Source organism: Protopterus annectens, chromosome 1.part1 (assembly GCF_019279795.1).
Source record: "Protopterus annectens isolate FY-2018-M chromosome 1.part1, PAN1.0, whole genome shotgun sequence".
NCBI lineage: Eukaryota > Metazoa > Chordata > Ceratodontiformes > Protopteridae > Protopterus > Protopterus annectens.
The window spans coordinates 1177481351-1177501194 of NC_056726.1; the positions used below are offsets into that span (position 1 = coordinate 1177481351).

At 38.6% G+C, this 19844-nt stretch overlaps 1 protein-coding gene across 1 annotated transcript in view; it reads right to left on the bottom strand.

Annotated features, from left to right (window-relative positions):
* LOC122815868 overlaps nt 1–18770 on the bottom strand; it is a 105397-nt gene extending 86627 nt beyond the window's left edge. Inside the window, exons 1-2 of the mRNA XM_044088697.1 lie at nt 18629–18770; nt 8161–8433 (exon numbers count right to left, since the gene is read on the bottom strand). Coding sequence (XP_043944632.1) covers nt 8161–8433; nt 18629–18770 — 415 coding nt within the window. The remainder of the gene's footprint in view (nt 1–8160; nt 8434–18628) is intronic.
* Between the last annotated feature and the right edge of the window lie 1074 nt (nt 18771–19844).

The following is a 19844-nucleotide window of genomic DNA, read 5'->3' on the forward strand; positions in this document are numbered from 1 at the left end:
GGATGCTGCACTGGTTACTCATGTTGATTAATACCAAGTCCAAGATGTTATCACCTCTTGTGGGGGTATTGACTAGCTAGTGTTCTGGCATGAGTAGTTCCTCCAATCTATGTTTAGGAAGTTAACATCACCCAGGATCAGGGTAAAGGGTTGAATCGTGATAGATTCAAACAGGTCCAAATGGGCAGATTGAACATCTTCAGTCAGATTTGGGGGCCAGTAGCTAGCTATGATTTGAATAGTGGTCTTGTCAATGGTTAACTGCATCTGGAGTGTCTCCTGTGCGTAATACTGTTTGACCAGCCTGGAGATGTGTATGCCATTAATGTATATTGAAACTCGTCCTCCTTCTGCTTTATTGCCCACAGTTTGAGGTCTGAATATATAATAGGATGAATAACCAGGTAAGGCTGGGGTGCTCTCCGCAGCTTTGAACCAGGTTTCTGTGACTGCACAGATGTCAGCATTTTCCAAGGTTAGGAATGCTTGCAATGAGTGCAGTTTCATGATTAGACTCCTAGCATTTAGCAGCATGACCTTTATCAGGTCAGAATAAGCCTCACTTTTGGGGAAGCATTGATAGTACAGCAACAGTCTTTACCTGCATGTTTATTGCAGATATCTGCAAAGTTATGACTTGATGGTCAGCAATTAGGGGGCTCGATCTTGAGGGTGAGACCTCCAAAATGGTAACATATGGCTGTCAGTGGAGAAACTACTTTCAGGAATATTTGTAAAATGTTTGTCTTTGCCTATTTGAACTGGTTGTTCATTTCATTTGCTATTATGTGTTGCAATTAATGTTTTTTTTTTTTTATTCAAAGTTTTATCACTAATATAGCTTCCATTTGTTTGTTTTATTCTCACTAAGTGACATCTCAGGGAATATGCAATTGAAGGTTCTAGTGTGCTTTTTCAACTTTTTAGCGAGGAAGGAGAGCCTTGTCCCTAACGTGTGATATGACCTCCTGACTGGTGTCATTAATGTCCCTGACAATTTGGGATACTATGTCCAGTACTGAAGACCTACACTGGATGCACTGAATTCCTTGTGGAGATGGCTAGATGCGGAGGATGAATTTGCTGTAGTGGCATTTTATTTTGTTACAGTGCTACTTATATGTTATCTCTCAGCCATTTCACTACAGTTCTGTCTGTTTCGCAGTACCTGTCCTGAGCTATAAAATGGATTCATCAGTGAGTATTATGCTTTCTGTGAACTGATGGAGTTTCATAACATACCAACCAACTTATATCATGGGTTTATTAGTTATGTTTTTAGGGTATCCACAGAACTATCATTAGTCTTTTGGAATTGATTTCTTATTTGTCTATCTTGGCATTGATAAACTATGGTGTGCTATGATAAATTTCCTATTATTATATTAATTTTAATCATTTTCCTTCATTGTACTGAACTGTAGTGATTTGTTTGAGTTATAAATTCCCTAGGAAGTTAACATTTCAATCAATTTGAACTTGAATTTGGTTTACAATATACAGCTGACACTTCCACTCCAGTATGGTTTCTTGCTTAGACTTCTATCCAGTGGTAAAAAAAGAGACCAGAAAAATAACTGTTTTAATACTGAAATATTAATTTAAGGATATCACTCTAATTGCACAAGTATTTGTTTTCTGATTTCTCTTTATGTTGGTCATCACATACTGGTTTATGTGAGTAGCTGAATGGAGTCTGAGGTAGCTAACATAATAATGGGATGTCTGATATTAATATGGCTTGTTATAGTATGTTAATGGAATGTAAGACCTTAATTGTTTTGCAAGCCTTCCATACAATAAGGTTACTGCTATATCATTAGAGCATGAGAGAAGCCACAGCCTGTGTTCCGCATATGTGCCTTGTGTTTATGTTCTGCCCTCATAAGCATGCACTTCTCTCTCTCTCTCTCTCTCTATGTGTATATATATATATATATATATATATATATATATACACACACACACACACACACACACACACACACACACACACACACACACAATTATAGATAGGTATGTGTGTGTGTGTGTGTGTGTGTGTGTGTGTGTGTGTGTGTGTGTGTGTGTGTGTGTGTGTGTGTGTATGTTCCATTACTTATGTCAAACAGTGCTTTGGTAAACATTTGTTTTGTCAACTTAACAAATGTTCGACACCTATCAAACAAAGTAGCAGATAAGATGATCCATGAGGTTGGCAAACATAACCTTTCCCTGAGAACTGTGCAATCTTGTAATTAGTCTATATAATTAACAGGGGTGTAGGTGTGCAGGGGTTGCTTACTCCTCCCCTGGGAAAAGTGATGCTTTGTTTTGATTTTTTGTTTAAAAGTTTTTGCATGTGCTGAGATTCATTCTTGGCACATGCATAGTAGTGTGTTGATATGCATAATATTGATAATTTGGTGTCAATATTATGCACATTGATATTAGTACCATTCAGAAAATGAAATATATATATATATAGATATATGTTTACATGGATTTGGTCTAACTTCCAATTGTCGAACAGGGTGTTCTCCGAATTTAAATGACAAAAGTTTAGATGTCGAATGGTCGGAATGTCGTAAAAAATTCAGCAATCGACATTTCTGACTGCTCTACCACCTAAACAAGCGCTACCATCGGTCAAAAAGGGAGGATGTTTGGCATATCGACATAATTGCATTCGCAATTATGCCATACTGACATTCTACAGTTCAACATGGTGTGTTCAACAATTGGCTGTACGACCAAATCCATGCATTTATATATATATATCTATATATATATATATATATATATATATATATATATATATATATATATATACATATATATCTCATTACCATAACAGTGAACATTAAAACACCGAGACCACAATCAGGAAAATACACATTATTGACACTTTAAAACACCGACTATGAAAACACTGAAACCCAAAACATCGAAAAGAGTAACACAACCAACACATATAATAGCTATCCTCCTTCACTTTTGCAGTCCTCACACCTCCTGCAAATTAAATTTAAAGAAAGGATAGGAGTCTAGCGATGAATAAACAACAACCAAAACAACAACACATTTACTAATGTCAAAACCGGATTACCTTACCTGTAAAGCTACATACTAAATTAACAAAAACAGCTACAATTACACAATTTCTTTTTCTTTTACAACTCACACATACCCAAACTACTCAAAGGCAGCAGAATAAAGTGATGTGAATGCTGCCATATTTCTTAATGTATGTACTACAGAACATCATGAAATTATTCACCCTATGAAAAGGTAAGTACATTTCCGCATTCTATACTATGATCTTCTGCAATTTTAACAATAAGAATCTTTGTGATTATGGTCTCAATGTTCTGACATTCACTGTTATGGTAATGTGGTGTTATGAAGGAGATCTATATATGTATATATATATATATATATATATATATATATATATATATATAGTCATGACCCTATTGTGAAACCAGTATGCTGTATATCACATTATTGTCCTAAAGCTGTTTTGTGGCCTATTGGATGTTATCATGAATTAAAGTTAATTTTGGTGAATCTACATATTTTGAGTTCTGGAGTTTTGTTTCATAGTTTCATAGTATAGTACTAGGCTATCTGCCCTGGGGCATTTGTAAGCCTAGCCATAGTGATGTGGCTTTTGCCACCCCATGAAATGGTACAAAAATGTACAGAATAAATTTAGAATACTGTGCCTCTGTCTAGTAGTGACACAATGAAGGTCCCCTTATATAATAGAATTAGTTTACTGTGCCCCTGTCTAGCAGTGACACAGATGTGACCCCTGGGGTAAACTTACGATCTCCCATCCACTCATCAAGATTTCTCTTGAAGAGAGTCAGTGAGGGGCTCTGCCTAATACGAACTGGGATCTTGTTCCAAAGCATGGGAAGCCTCTGGGTTATGAATCTGTCCCTCCAGCATGTCCTATTCATACTTGTGCCGAGGTTTAAGTCTTTAGCTCTCGTGGTCCTGAGGGATTTGGATTTTTTGAGGTGGAGCATGTCCATCAGATCCTGATTGGACATGACCTTGTACGTTAGGCAGAGATCACCTCTGAGCAGGCGGTATGCTACTGAATAAAGCTGAAGTTTCTTTAGTCTGGCAGAATAAGACATATGTTGGAGACCCTTGATCCTCTTGGTGAGGTACTATTGTGGTCTCTCCAGCTGTTGCAAATGCCGGGTGAGGTACATACCAAATGGGGCATTGTACTCAATCATGGGTCTGATGAGGGAGGAATATAGGGGTACAATGACATCCTTGGATCTGGATGAGAATCCCTTCATGATGAGGTGTGCAAGGCAGAATGTTTTTCTAACCACTTTGGCAACGTGGGTGTCAAATGAGAGGTCGCTGTTGACTTGGGTCCCTAGGTCTCTGATTACTTTTTCCGTACTCAGTGGGTTGCTGTCTATGTGATAATTAGTGGGTACTTTGTTTTTCCCAAAGGGGATGACTATACATTTTTTGGCATTTAGTTTAAGGCCGTAACTCCGGCACCAGTTGTCCGTTTCTGTGAGGCCTTTTTGTAGGATGTGTGTGTCTGCTGGTGTATCGACTATGGCACCTAGTTTGCAGTTATCTGCGAACTTTGTCAGCCACAGCCCTCCCATGTTTGCTTTAACATCTGAGAAATAAATGCCGAACAAGAGGGGTCCCAGGACAGATCCCTGTGGGACACCACTTGTGACTGGCTTTGAGTCTGACATTGCTCCAGCGATTTTAACTTTATGGGTTCTGTCATTTAGCCAGTTTGCAACCCATCTAGTGACATAAGGGTTTACTTTTAAGCTGTTGAGCTTATCTATTATGCCTGAGTGGGGTATTGTGTTGAAGGCCTTAGCCAAGTCCAGGTATGCTGTATGGACTGCTTTGCCCTCATCAATGGCTCTAGTGACTGTTTCGAAAAAGTCAACCAGGTTTAAAAGGCAGGATCTGCCCTTTACAAAGCCAAACTGGGTGGGGTCAAGTGTCTGTAGGTCCCCTATGTCTCTGTTTATGAGTTCCATAATGATTCCTTCCATAGCTTTGCAGACCAGGCTGGTTAAGCTTTTGGGGTGGTAGTTTCCAGGGTCTGTAGAGGCACCCCCCTTGTGGAGTTTGACCACTGTTGCTGTACGCCAGTGTTCAGGTACATATCCCGAAGTAAGGCTAAGGTTAAATAGCATTTTTATGTGCGGGTTTAGCTCCTCTTGGAGTTCGCGTAACATGCAACCCGGGATACCGTCAGGTCCCATTGATGCTGTGTTTTTTGCTTTGTTTAGGGCGGTTTTCACTTGGACATCTGAGATGACAGGGAGATTACATTCAGCTGGGATAAGTATTTCTTCCTTTGGGGGTGAAGGAGGGGAGAAATTTGCACTGAACCTGTGTGAACTGTATATAATCTTAAAAAAATAGTCCTGTTTTGCTGAAATATTAAGGGTGATATACAAGCTACACAAAGCCAGAAGCTTCCAGTGGCACAAGCAATATTTGCAACCAAAGCAAAAAATGACCACCAGTTTCCGGCCAAAATGCATACACCATAGGAACTTCAACACCATCCACTTTAACAATAAGAGTTTAGTGATTTTGTATAAAAAATAACAATTGAAAAAAAATGTTTTCGTCCTTAAAACGTTAAAGGGGTTTCTAAGAATTAATCATAAATTAAAATTAGTACATTAAACTGAATAATTGTATTCAAATGAACAGCTTCTTAAAGATATAGGCCATCTAGTATTATGAAGGACTTCTTAACCGTATGTGAAATGAGTAATGTGATTTTAAAATAACATAATTATTTAATAGTTAGGGAAAGCATTATAAATACATATATTGTAAAATCTTTCCATGTAATGAAACATTTTGCTAGCCTGCATAACTTTGCTCAATGTAATTTTGGGACTGGCAATTTAGAAATGTAACCATTCAAACCTGCGGGGAGGGCACATCTAACCTCAACTACCAAGCAGTTCTTTGTATTGCAAACAGGACTCCTAGTAACCCCATGGGTCTCTGGAAATACTCTCCAGTATTCTAAAATATTTTTTTTCCAAGTAGGGCATTTTACAGAGTTTTTTTCAAATTGCTAAACTTTTATTATTCAAGTGGATAGTTTTGAAGTTCCTGGGTCTTGTCATTGTTTTGAGGGGGGGTTGATATGCATATTACATTTTTTTACCACCCAGGTGATCATACACATTGAATTTTAAATTTAGTATGATTCAAAAATATATGTTTATACATTCAATATAATAAACCAGACTGCAGGCTGTAGATATGAAATATTTTGCAGCAACGATGTTGTTTGACTCCTCTCTAGTTTATAGTTATGCTTGCAAACACACAAAACTTGTTGTCAATTACATTACGGGGTGGGTCTCCAAATATGCTTGAAGCCTAATAACAAAAAAGCTTGATAGCAAACATGTAAGGCATATAGTCCCAAGCTATGAAGTCACTGGCAAAACAGAACACCATTTATGAAAATACAATGGCAAACTTCCCTTGTTGAAAGCTTAATAGGCACTAAGCAAACTATCCCTTAAAGACATACCCATGCTCCATGTTTTCTTCATTAGGATTTTTTTTCAGATCATAACCAGACTCTTGACATATGCTATACTGATAAACATCAAATTTCTAAGTCAATGTGCTTTTAAAAAGCCAGTGGAGATCACATACAGATTTCTGATTCCCTAATTTGTAGGATAAATAAAATATCTATAATATGAGATGGGTGTGTATATCATACCCACTTAATGGGGAATGCTGTAAGAAGAAAAATAGATTTCCTTTGACCCAAGCTGATAGTTGGGTAATAGATGGAATCTGTCTTTCTTGGAGCTGTTTTATGATTCATAATATTCCACCTCATGGACTGAGCCTAAAAATTTGCATTTTTATACCAAATTTAGTCAACTAGTAAAACTGATGAAAAAAAGTGTAAAGGCATGGAAAATAATGTTTTCTTAAATCTGAATAGTAACTCTGAGAAGCTTTATGAATTGTAAGTGAAAGATTAAAAATAAAGCACGTGCTGTTGTAGACAGTTTTAACTGTTTACTCTTTAGAACTAAAGGGAATGTTTCTGAGTGAGAGATGGAAAAAAAAACACTTAAGTAGTGCAGTAGCTAAGTGAGAAAGTCATTGATAAAACTGGTATCTGTGCCACTTCCTCTTTATTCTGTTTTACTTCATTGAAAGTACATCCTTTCTTTAGTTCAAGTTTAAAGAAGTAAAGCTGTACCATATTAAAGACATAAAAGTTTTCCAGCTGAGAAACTATGTCTGATTGTTTGAACAAAGCTAACACCATGGGACAAGTTACTGATCTTTCAATTTAAACACACGTGCACATATATCTGGGGTTCCTGCTTTTCTTTTACAGGTGCCCAGTAAGGATTCATTAATCAAAATCTAATTTTATACATAATATTCAAGGAGAAAAATAAATTAAATACCCATCCCTGAAAGCAAATATGTGTAAACATTGTATGAAGTAAGTACAGATAAAGAAAACAAGCCAGCTCATGGAAAGCCTACACATTCACTTCTAGCATGTGTATCCTTGAGGTGTCTTCCACTTTTATCATCTCAAAATTATCACTACTATTCTGATGTTACCATATTGTCAGGTAAGAAAAGTAACTTGATACTTCAGAAAATTCTGTTGGAATGTCAACAAATGGAGTTACCCCACAGTGCAATAAAGCACTAGTCATGAATCATAATGGGGGGGGGGGGGTTCAAATGAAAGGCTGTAAAACAGTTTAGGATCAACTACTCATCTGCACAGCTTCTAGCCAGTACAATTGTCTTATCAACTGAATTCAGAGATGTTATCAGAAATACAGATATATGCACAGTAATTGAACAAGTGGTATGAAATAACCAAATAACTTATTTTCGTATTTAGGTCAGTGAAATTGGAATCACGCAAGAGATATTAACCATACTAAAATCACTAAGACAAGACCCTGTATGTTTTTTTTTTAATTTTATTTCTTTCCCCCTTTGCTTACATTACGTTCTTTCTTCTGTAAGTCATTTGTGGTACAGCTTGTCATTAATTTATGAAATGTACATCATTCACAGCTTTATAGACTTCAAGAACATAGTTTAATAAGAAACAGCAAAGCCAGTTAAAACGTTACTTACATTTTCCTGCTTTAGTTATAGCAGAGCTGTTACGTGTCCACCTTTCTCCAGTTGTATAACACAAACATTTAAATAAAGCCTCATCAGGAAGATCAGGGACAGTAAAGGAAACCTCCTCAGTAGGGGTAGTATTGTATTGAAGACCAGTATCTTGCACTTGGTGATCATTTTGATACAGAATACACAATCTGTACTTATAGTTGCTGTTTTTTCTGGTACAACTGATTTTATTCCCTTTTTCTTCGATGTGTATGTCTGGTGCCTCCACCTGTTCTGCAAGGTGAACAAATAAATATCTTAGTGAGCCAGGACATTAACCAATAGGAAGAGTGAGCACAATTTATGAAGATAATTAAAGGTATTTTATTGTCTTTGATATCACATTTATGTAATGTTTTATTAACAGTAACTTCCTGAGGGGAAAGTAAATGCTGTAGTCATACACCACTGCAGTAAGAAAGTTTCCAAATGTCTGTTTATAGAAAGAAAACCTACATCCATCTCACAATTAACAGATATCATTCTTGTAAAGGAAATTAGTTTTATTACATGTTATTATATTCTGAACAAATAACAAACATTTACAAAACATTTATTTATTTATTTATTTATCTATCATTTGCTGATTGGGAAAGTCCAAGTAGGACAGAGCCTATTTTTAGCAGAGGCCCGGGACAAAATGTTCCAGATGCATGTCTTTGTAATATGGATGGAAATCGGAACAACCAGAGGAAACCCACACAAATGCAGGGAGGACATGCAGACTCTGCACAGAAGGCACCCCAGCCAAGAATCAAACTGAGAGAACCACTTTTTGTTCAGCATAGGTTCATAGGTGTGTACTAGGCTAATGACCCTGGAGCCTATATAAGCCTAGCCCAAGAAGATTCTCTGGCATCATGCTGCCCAAATTTAGTTCCCAGTGCCCCTGTCAAGCAAAGCCACTGAAGTGATCTTCGGGATGAATGTCCTATGGCCCACCCAAGGTGTGAGGTGAGGTGACAACAGTAAACACTGTACCACTGTGCTTGATCTATGTTTTACAGTTTGTCTGAATGCATGACAGAACTCCAGACAAGACCCTTTCAAATGTTATTTGTGGTACCTACTGTTGTTACCCAGGTTAGTATGTAAAGGAGCTGTTGCTGAGAGAGCATTAACCCGGAGGTACAGGAAACAATTTATTTTATTTTGCCTGAGGTACAGGACACTATTATTTATTTACTATTTATTTATTTTATTTTATTTTCCTTGCAAAGTTATTGTTATCAGGGTGCTGCATGGTTGGGGGGGGACAGTACCTCTGAATTATCCAACATGATCTCCATTCATAGAGGGTTATGTTTCTCTGCCTCTGCAAGAAATCCTGTTCCATGATGCCTGAATGAAGAGTTTGATTGTGAAGCCTGTGATTCAGGAATATTTAAGGATTCCTTCATGACTTCATACATATCAAACATTAAACTGATTAAGTTATGAATAAACATCCGAACTAGCAGCATTAAAATAAGTTAGTCACAATGGTGTGGTTCGTATGATAATGGAGGAATATTTGTTATACACAATAAGACAGCTGACAATAGCTAATCATGTTCACATGATGACAAGATGGTTATCCCTGGGGAATTACAGGAGTCTGTACTAGGATTTTCCTTCAATGACTTCCCATGACTTTGCAGACTTTTTGGAAGGAAATTTTTGTTGAAGATACAAAGCTAAGTATGATGACTGATACACAAACAGGTGCATAAAGAATAGGCAAGGTTCACAGCTGGAGAGATGATATAAACTGTGATGAGTTAAACTTGTTGTAAAACAATAAAACAATGCATCTGAAAAGCTATAAACCAGGAATGAAATATATCACCTCTCGGACTCTTACAACAAGAAATTTGGACAAAGCCCCAAATAATGGGGGGGCAAATAGGGACACTTTTTAAATGTCATTCTTACTAACTTAGAAAGTTGATAGAATAACAGGTTTTGTATTAGCATGAATTTTCTCAAGGATATAAAGCCTCAAACTCAAACATTTGCCATTATTTTCTGACTTTGGTAATGATTTGCCAGTGATTTGCCAGAAAACCTCAGTGTTAAGAAAAATGGATGAAATAATCTGAAGCAAAAATATGGACATTCTGTGAAAATGTGGACAGCTGAAAGGTATGCATGGAGGTAGAGGTTGTTGTAGCAAAAAATGATAAACTTGAAAATAGAGCTTGAACAAGTTTATTTATTGTGTTAGTGTATTTTTTTCAATTTTAAGTAAGATAAAGCACTAGTCTTGTTGAGCCATTTTCAATATCAGCTCAGAGTGCAAAACATACAGAAAGTGATACTTGGTTGCACTTGTTCAACAAAATAAAAGTTTTGCTTGTCAACTACAGAAAAATGACAGTAATTTGCAAGTGTGATAGAACTGTAAAGAAAGGATTGAAGTGCTTTGTGCTTCTTCTGTAAAATGCAAAATGTGAAAAAATGAAGAGTTTTACTTTGCAGATGCAGTCAGCTAGGAAGACCCAAAATTGCATCCTGTTTTTAAATAAATGATATGCAGTTCATGAAAGCAAGGGGATGTTGCTGAAGTCCAACCAAGCGAACAGTGTGAACTGAGGTGCCTTGTTACACAGATGTGAAAATTTTTACAGTAAAAATATAAGAACTGCCACCCTGACAGTTTTCTTGCTAATACTATCCAAACCAGTACTGGGTATCACTCCCTAAGTGGGATCTTCCAAATACCCATGAAAGGTGACCACACTTTTGGCAACTCAGTCCTCTCTTCCCTAGCTGGCCCTCTAACACCGAAATTGTTAATACAATTTCAGTAATCAGGGTCACAGATCGGTGCTGTCTTTCAACACCAGTGTACTTTATAGGCCTGCACATTGTATAATATTGCAGTTAAACATTTACTATGTAGTTATCTGAAAACTCCAGCAAAGCTAGAACTTCCACTGAGTGACCTCCCAATCCTCTTGTATCAGAGGCACATGAGATACATGAAAATGACCCTTATGAACATCAGGTGTTAAAGCTAATTAGCGATTCTGATTGCCCATGACTTGTTTCGTCATTTTAATAAACAATTTCAGGCCAATAAAGCCAAACCTCACTAGCTGTGGATAGGCATATTTCAGCCTTGTTATGACCTCATCAGCACAGCACAAGCAGAGTGTTTGACTAAGCATAAGAAACACAGGGCTGTTATACCCAGGTGATGTATTATCATTAGGGTCACTGCACAAATATCACAAACAACAAACTAAAACAATAAGTGAGAAGGTCACTGAAAAAACAATCAGTAAAAACAAAATGAAAACTCCAGCAAAGCTAGAACTTCCACTGAGTGACCTCCCAAACTTCTTGTATCAGAGGCACATGGGTCCAAACCTCTTGTATCAGGGGCACATGGGCCCAAACCTCTTGTATCAGAGGTACATGGGCCCAAACCTCTTGTATCTGAGACACATGGGCCCAAACCTCTTGTATCAGAGGCACATGGGACCAAACGTCTTGTTATCAGAGGCACATGGGCCCAAACCTCTTGTATCAGAGGCACATGGGACCAAACCTCTTGTATCAGAGGCACATGGGCCCAAATCTCTTGTATCAGAAGCACATGAGTCCAATCCTCTTGTATCAGAGGCACATGGGCCCAAACTTCTTGTATCTGATTCACATGGGTGACAAAACCAGTCATGGACATTCAGAATCGCCAGTTAGCTGAAACACCTGATGTTCATAAGGGTCATTTGCATAAATCCCATGTGCCTCTGACACAAGAGGTATGGGAGGTCACTCAGTGGAAGTTCTAGCTTTGCTGGAGTTTTCATGTTGTTTTTACTGATTGTTTTTTCAGTGACCTTCTCACTTATTGTTTTACTATGTAGTTATCTGGGAATTCTGAAGATGCAGTAGTCAGAGGAGGGTGAGTTGGCAGTTGCAAGAGATCACTGAAGAAAAAATTGTAGTTCATTATAGTTCACGTACAGAGTCTTGATAACCATATAGAGTCTCTGTTATCACCATTTAGACTCACACTGTTGCAGTCATACCCTTACTCTCGTGTGGGTAGCTGTGAGATGCAGGCACATGTAAAGTATGACACTGTGACACATTAGACCTTAAGATCAGTAGAAGGTCTACCCATGATGACAATAAGACTGATCAAGAAAAGTGAGCTGGTGTCCAGGGAAGATTTTTATTTTGAGCTTTTCTCCTCGGGTCTCCACTGAAAATAGGCCATAAGTCCAACTAGATCAACCCAGTTAACAAATCTCAATAAATAAAGTAAATAAATGAATAAATAAAATATGATATATTGTCACGACTTCAACTACTGCAATTTCTGTTTTAAGTTTTTACTTGCCAAGTATTTCTGCAAAAAATATGACCACTGTTTGATCACTACACTTCCCTTATTAAATAATAATTAAATAAAATAAAATAAAATAAAACTAACAATTGAAGTTATATCAGCTCAGTTCAAGTGTTTTACTTGCCCCATTAGCATTTCAGAACAATAGGATTAAGGACATAAATATTAAAATGCACTTAACTCCTGACATTCTTAAAGTCTTGTTTGGATTCCTGGTAGAAAATTGTTAAACAATCTCCTCTGCAACTTGTATAACCTTTAAGAACTGCCAAACTGCTTTGTGAGGGAACTAGACTGTGTTTCAAGTTTACATACTGAGCTATGCTGACAAATGTTTTATATAATCTCAGCACAAGTAACAGCGGTGACCAAAATTACATTCACTTAAAGTACAAAACTGAAAGCTAGGGTGTGACTGAGTTATATTACCTGCCCCGATCTTTTGGCATTAGTCTTAACCTCTGGAAAAAAGTGTGGTGGTACAGAAGCATATTCTAGTAGGTGAGACATGCAAACACTGATCGTTACCATTTTTCTGAAACTTCTGTCTTCATTCTGGCCAAACATGCCAAAATATTTAGTTATTAATGGCATGTGCCAGCCAAGTCACTGTAGTAGTGCCCTCTTCTACTAGTTATCTTGTGGCATGCAGATACCTTTAATAAAAGTTCTCAAAAGATTTTGCTCATTGCCCACCCACAGCTCCATGCTACACTGGAATACCCATTTACGAATCTCTAGAGAGTGCAGTGTTGCTGCGCTACTTTTGAACATTCCTAAACAGTTCCTCCATGTTGTTTTTCCTCATTCACATAATTGACACTTCGTTATGCAATCATTAGCACAAACCACTACTGGCCTCAGATTGTCCCCTAACTATGTTGTGTAGCTATGTTGTATAACTGATTCCTGAATCTCACACACCCTGTGTGTGGCCACCCATCACACAAATTTGCTTAGTGTGACCCAATAAATGTTTATGAATGTTTATGAATTTGGACCAGCAATTTTCATTACATTCTTCCAGCCTTAATCTATAGCAAACCTCTTCTTTAATTTATCAGTCAACAGACTTCTTATCCTCCACTGTCTTTCTCCTATAATCCCCCTCATTTTAAATATCATGAATATATTTCATTGGGTGTATGTTTTATAGAATGTCTTAAATCAGTAATCTACTTTTTGACTCAGAATTATACCTGACAGTCTTTAATTTATTTGATGTATACTGTAAATAAAGTGCTGTGTTTACTTCGTCCTGGGTTTCCTGAAAATGGCTGCTGCCCAGTAGGGCAAACCCAGTTAACAAACCAACATAAATAAATAAATAATCTGTTCATAGCTTCATAGGTAAACACAATCTGTTCCATTTGCAGACCATTAGAAGGCTATAACCCACATTCATAGTTTGCTCCTGCCTTGAGTAGCACAATGCAAGATAAAGCAATGGGGAATTTGAGGGTGCCCATTTTGTTATCTAGACTTACTTTGACATGCAGTAAAGGCTTGTTCCAAAGGCAGGGGTTAGACTGAAATATGAATCTAGCATGCCAACATGTCTTATTCATTGGTTGATGAAAATATAACTCCTCTAGCCAGGTATTTGGGGACCATCACACCACCAGTCACACATGGATCTACAAAACAAGCACCAGCAAAACATATGCATAAATACACAAAAACATATTCAGTGGCACTAGGTACCAATCTGAAAAAGAAACAGGGCCCGCCAAAGCAGACAAGCAAGCAACCTGCACCTCCAAACACAAGCCAGAAAACACATAATTCACCTCAGCAGTGTGCCTCACGACAGCCCCTAAGGCAAAACACCATACCCAATACGCTAGTAATAGGAGTATAGTAAGGCGCATAGATGTTCCACTCACCAGGCTGAACAAGGAGAAGGTTACTGTCAGCTGCCTGTCGGGTGATAGGATCCGCCACATAACACAGACACTTAGGTCACTCCAGAACAAGTACAAGTATGACGCTGTCATTGTACATGTTGGTGTGAATGATCTAAGACGTACCTCCCTGGACTACATGAAAAGAGACATTGAGGAGCTCTGTGATCATGTAGCCCAAGCTGGTATGACCCTGACCTTGAGTAGCATACTACCTTCACCTAGAATGATACCACAATACAAAGACAAAATGATCAATTTCAACAATTGGTTAAGCTTCTGGTGTCATTCTAAGGGGATCCAGTGTCTGTCTGCCTGGGATGACATGATAGACAAGCCTCACTGTTTCGCCAGAGATGGTTTGCACCTGTCACCCCTAGGCTTTCGAATACTGGCCAAGGCTCTTGCTATCCCCATAGTGCCTTTTTTAGGCAAGGCTTGAAGGACAAACCAACCACCGTAACCAGCACAGGTAACCAAAAACTAAGCGTAATGCTACTCAACGCCAGATGTCACAACCTCAAAATGCACGCACTCGAGGCACTCCTCGGTATGGAGAAAATCGATGTTTGTGCAGTGACAGAAACCTGGTTCAAGGCTCCAGAGAGCACCCCAGCACTACCAGGTTACAATTCATATCATAGCTTCTGGCCTCAGTTACCGGATCGCAGTACAAAGGGTGGAGGTGTATCCATATTCATCAAGGATACCCACATCTCCAGGTTAGTGGCGCAGCATGATGCCCCAGAGATCATCCATGCGCAACTATCAGCAGGCAAAACCACATTTCAAGTTATAGCCTGTTATAGATCGCCTACCATGTCCAAAGTTGCTCACTCAGCATTCCTTGAGGCATTGGAAAATATAAAGGTCTTACACAACACCATACTTTTGGGTGATTTCAACTACCCTGGTATAGACTGGGCGAACTACCAAAGTTCTAACTCCTATGCACAGCGGTTCATAGAATTTATAAATTCAAATGCCCTTGAACAACTGGTATGTTCTCCCACTAGAGGGGACAACATATTGGATTTAGTCATCACAAATATGGGCGCCCATTGTACCACACCCATTATCACTCACTCTCTGGTCAAATCAGACCACAAACTGATAACCTTGGACATCCTCACCCCTCCACCTCCCCCAGTCAAAGAAACCATTGTAAAAAACCTTTCCAAAGCAAACTTCAAACTACTTGCATCAGAAGTGGAAAGCTTCACTATTCCCTTGCAGAAGGATAATGATATCCAAGATGCGGAATCCTACACCAAGGCACTTTATATACATCTTCAGGATTGCATGGACCGTACTATCCCAAATAAAACCAAGACTCCTTCCTCAAGTAAGAAGAAACCAGTCTGGTGGACCCCGGCCATAAGCAAACTATACAATGAAAGGAGGAGACTTATACAAAAAAAGGCCAATTCTCAAGTAGAAAAATCATTCCTGATCAGCATTAGTAAGAAATTGAGGGCCCTCATCAAGTCAACTAAAGCCAATTTTGAAAAGAAAGTTGCCAAGGATACCAAGGATAATGATAAGGCCTTCTATGGTTACATCAAAAACCTAAATGGCAATGTTCAGGTCTGTTCTGAGCTAGTACAAAATGGAACAAAATACACTGACCCCATTGACATTGCCAACATCTTGGCTGACAGGTTCAGTGCATATCCCCCCCCCCCCCCCACCGATTCCAGGGGATTGTGTAACTCCAATTATTACTGATACATTGGTTAATAAGGCTCTATCTAAAGCTAAAAACACTGCCTCCATGGGACCAGATGGTGTCCCGGGCTATGTCATACGTGAGCTCCAAAATGAATTAACCCCGCATCTGAATACCCTATTCAGTCTCAGCCTCTCGACAGGATATGTGCCCATAGAATGGCGCACAGCAACGGTGGTTCCGCTGCACAAGGGTGGGCCTACAACCGACCCTAGGAACTACCAACCAATAAGGCTGACCAGTCTGATCTGTAAGGCAATGGAGTGAATCATTATGGAACTCATAAATGGAGAGATTGGGAACCTCCAAACACTTGACCCCACACAGTTCGGCTTCGTCAAGGGCAGATCATGCCTCCTGAACCTGGTGGACTTCTTTGAGACAGTTACTCAGGCTTTAGATAAGGGAAAGGAGGTACGCACAGCTTAACTTGACCTTGCTAAAGCATTTGACACCATTCCCCATTCGGGTATTATTGATAAACTCACCAACCTGGGCATAAACCCTTACGTCACAAGATGGATCACAAACTGGCTCTCAGACAGATCCCACAAAGTAAGAATAGTGGGATCTATGTCTGAATTCAGACCAGTAACAAGTGGTGTGCCTCAGGGCTCTGTCCTGGGGCCTCTCCTGTTTGGCATATACTTCTCAGAAGTACAGGCAAGCACTGAAGGGCTGTGGCTGACCAAGTTTGTGGACGACTGCAAACTGGGTGCTTTAATAGCGTCTCTGGCAGACATGGATATCCTCCAGAAGGGCCTTAATGAGACTGATGCATGGTGTCAAAGCCATGGTCTCAAGCTAAATGCTAAAAAATGTATAGTAATCCCCTTTGCAAAAAAACAGAGTACCCGTGAACTACCACATAGGAGGTAACCTCCTGAAATCTGAAGAAGTAATAAGGGATCTAGGGACCCAAGTAGATAGTCAGCTTTCCTTTGATAACCATGTTGCCAAGGTGGTTTGAAAATCCTTCTATGTGACCCATCTGATCACGAAAGGGTTCGGACCAAGATCTAAAGATGTAGTGGTGCCCCTTTACTCTTCCCTCATCAGACCCATTATTAAGTACTATGCACCAATTGGAATGTACCTGGCTAGGCATCTCCAGCAGCTGGAGAGACCACAGAGGTACCTCACTAAGAGGATTACTGGCCTCAAACAGTTGCCCTATGCAGCAAGATTGAAAAAAACCAAGGCTTTTCTCTGTTGCATACTGCCTTCTCAGAGGCGATCTCTGTCTAACATATAGAGCCATGTCCAACCCAGAACTGTTGAACATGCTCCATCTTAGCAAAACCAAATATACTCGAGCTATACACTCTAGGGATATAAACCTCAGCACAACAATGAATAGAACATGCTGGAGGGATATATTCCCTTTGCGAAGACTTCCCTCACTATCACTCTTCAAGAGGAACCTTGAAGAGTGGATGGGTAACAGAAATTTCACACCAGGGATCATACCAACAGCTCCACTAGATAGGGGCCAAGGGTACTAGCTGCTAGATCAAGGGCCTAGGGAACTAACCAAAGGGGTGGTGAATACCGCACAATGTGGCTGGGCTAATATATGCCTTCAGGCAGATAGCCCAGTACCTACCTATGAACCTATGAATCAATTTTCTGTGCAAAGAAAAGGGAAGTCAAAGGAGGTTGGATCTTTCATGGTTCAAAAGGCTAGACACAGGAACCCATGAATGTATATGAGATGGGTGCAGAGAGAGGGCTGTCAGTCTGTCCTGCTAACTAAGATTTTTGTGGCTACTGATCTTTCTATAATGAATTTCTGAGTTCTCTCATGTTGACCGATATGTTTAGACAAATATATGCCAAAGGGATCATTACAGGGTTATAGGTGTGCTATGAGGATAACAACCACTGAGGTCTGTTTAAGCCCAGCCATGCATCCCTAATCTCTGGCATCTTCTGGTACCAGAACCATGGTAAGTGTAAGCATGGACTTGTGAGATGAAACATTTATAAACGAAGTTACACCAAAACCAGTTTATTCAATAAAGCTTTCGGGTCTACACCCTTCATCAGTATAATTTTACAACAGAAATGAGACATTTAAGTAGGAGAATCAATTAAACAAATGCTTCAGCCCAACCCACTCACTCACTAACCTAAAATTATTTAAAAGGGCAACCCCATACACACAAAAGAATTTTTATATATACATACAAAGAATTTAAATTCACTTTAAATATATCTTAAAAATAGCTTAAAAATATATGCACATATATACATACATACAACACATACATGCATGATTCACATTATTCAAATAAATTAATTTAAACATATATTTATACCTAAAAAATATATAATTATTATAATAATATTATTATAATAAAATAATGCCCTCTTACTATAGCTAACAGCTTCATAATTTTTCTCTTTGCTTCTTCACTAATAAGGGTTTTAAGTTCACAGCATTATTCAAACCTGGACTCATGTCTGCTTGAAGCCTAATGATCCATTCCAATTCCTTTAATTCTAAGAGATTATTAATGTCTCCCTTTCTTATACTAATATTGACTGCTGCCAATACCCTAAATTTAAATATATGATTACTTCCTTCTTCCATAATGTGCTTACTTAAAGCATTAGTTTGTAGCTTTCTTCTAATGTCTGACTTGTGTTCTATTATCCTTTCTTTGAGTTTTCTAATAGTTTTGCCTACATAAAAATGAAGTGCAAGCTAAACACGATGCTAAATATACAATTTTTTCTACATTACATGTGGTCAGTGTATTTATTTTATAAATCTGTCCATCAGTAGGATGTTCAAAATAATCTCTACCCTCAAATAAGTCATTGCAGCATGAACAATTATAACATTTCCTTGTGCCTATCTCTTTCTGAGTTGTAGGTTTACTCTTGAAATCTTTATAACAAAGTTTTTGTTTTAAAGTTTCTGCACTTCTATATGCCAAAGAAGGTTTACTTCCCACTATAGATTGAATTTCAGGCATAGCTAACAGTATAGGCCAATTTTTTCTTAATATAGCATTCACATTATATGTATTAAGGTTATAGGTAGTTATATACCTTACATATTCCTTACCTTTATACACTTTTTCCTTTTCAGATGTTATACCTCCTAACAATATAGGTTTATAGTATCCTTCTCTTTCTATTATAACTTTATTTAACTCCTGCTCTGAGATGCCCTCTCTGCTGTTAGTGGTGAGGATTGAGGCTCCTTGATTGCTGGGCTAGGGCACGGGCGTCACATATTAATTGGTGGCAGTGGTTGGGATATCCATTTCATATATTAATTGTTTGGCAGTGGTTGGGATATCCTCACATATTAATTGGTGGCAGTGGTTGGGAAATCCACCTCACATTTGTATTTGGCAGTGGTGGGATATCCACATCACATATTAATTAGTTGGCAAATACTAATTGGCTTGTAGTGGTGTGGGTAGAGTGAATCCTGTAGCTTGTGTACAGTGAGTTTTGAAGGTGTTTTGTACTCTAAAACAGCCACACAGTGCATGCTTATAGTTCAGATCACAATTGTTTTATTTCTTTTGTTAGCTTAGCTAGTCAGGGAGAGCAGGCAGCATGTCAGCAGATGAATGTGGAAAGCTGGCAGAGATGTGCCAGGCTAGGGGACTGGTGCATGGAAACCTGACTAAGGCAGACCTGATTGCAG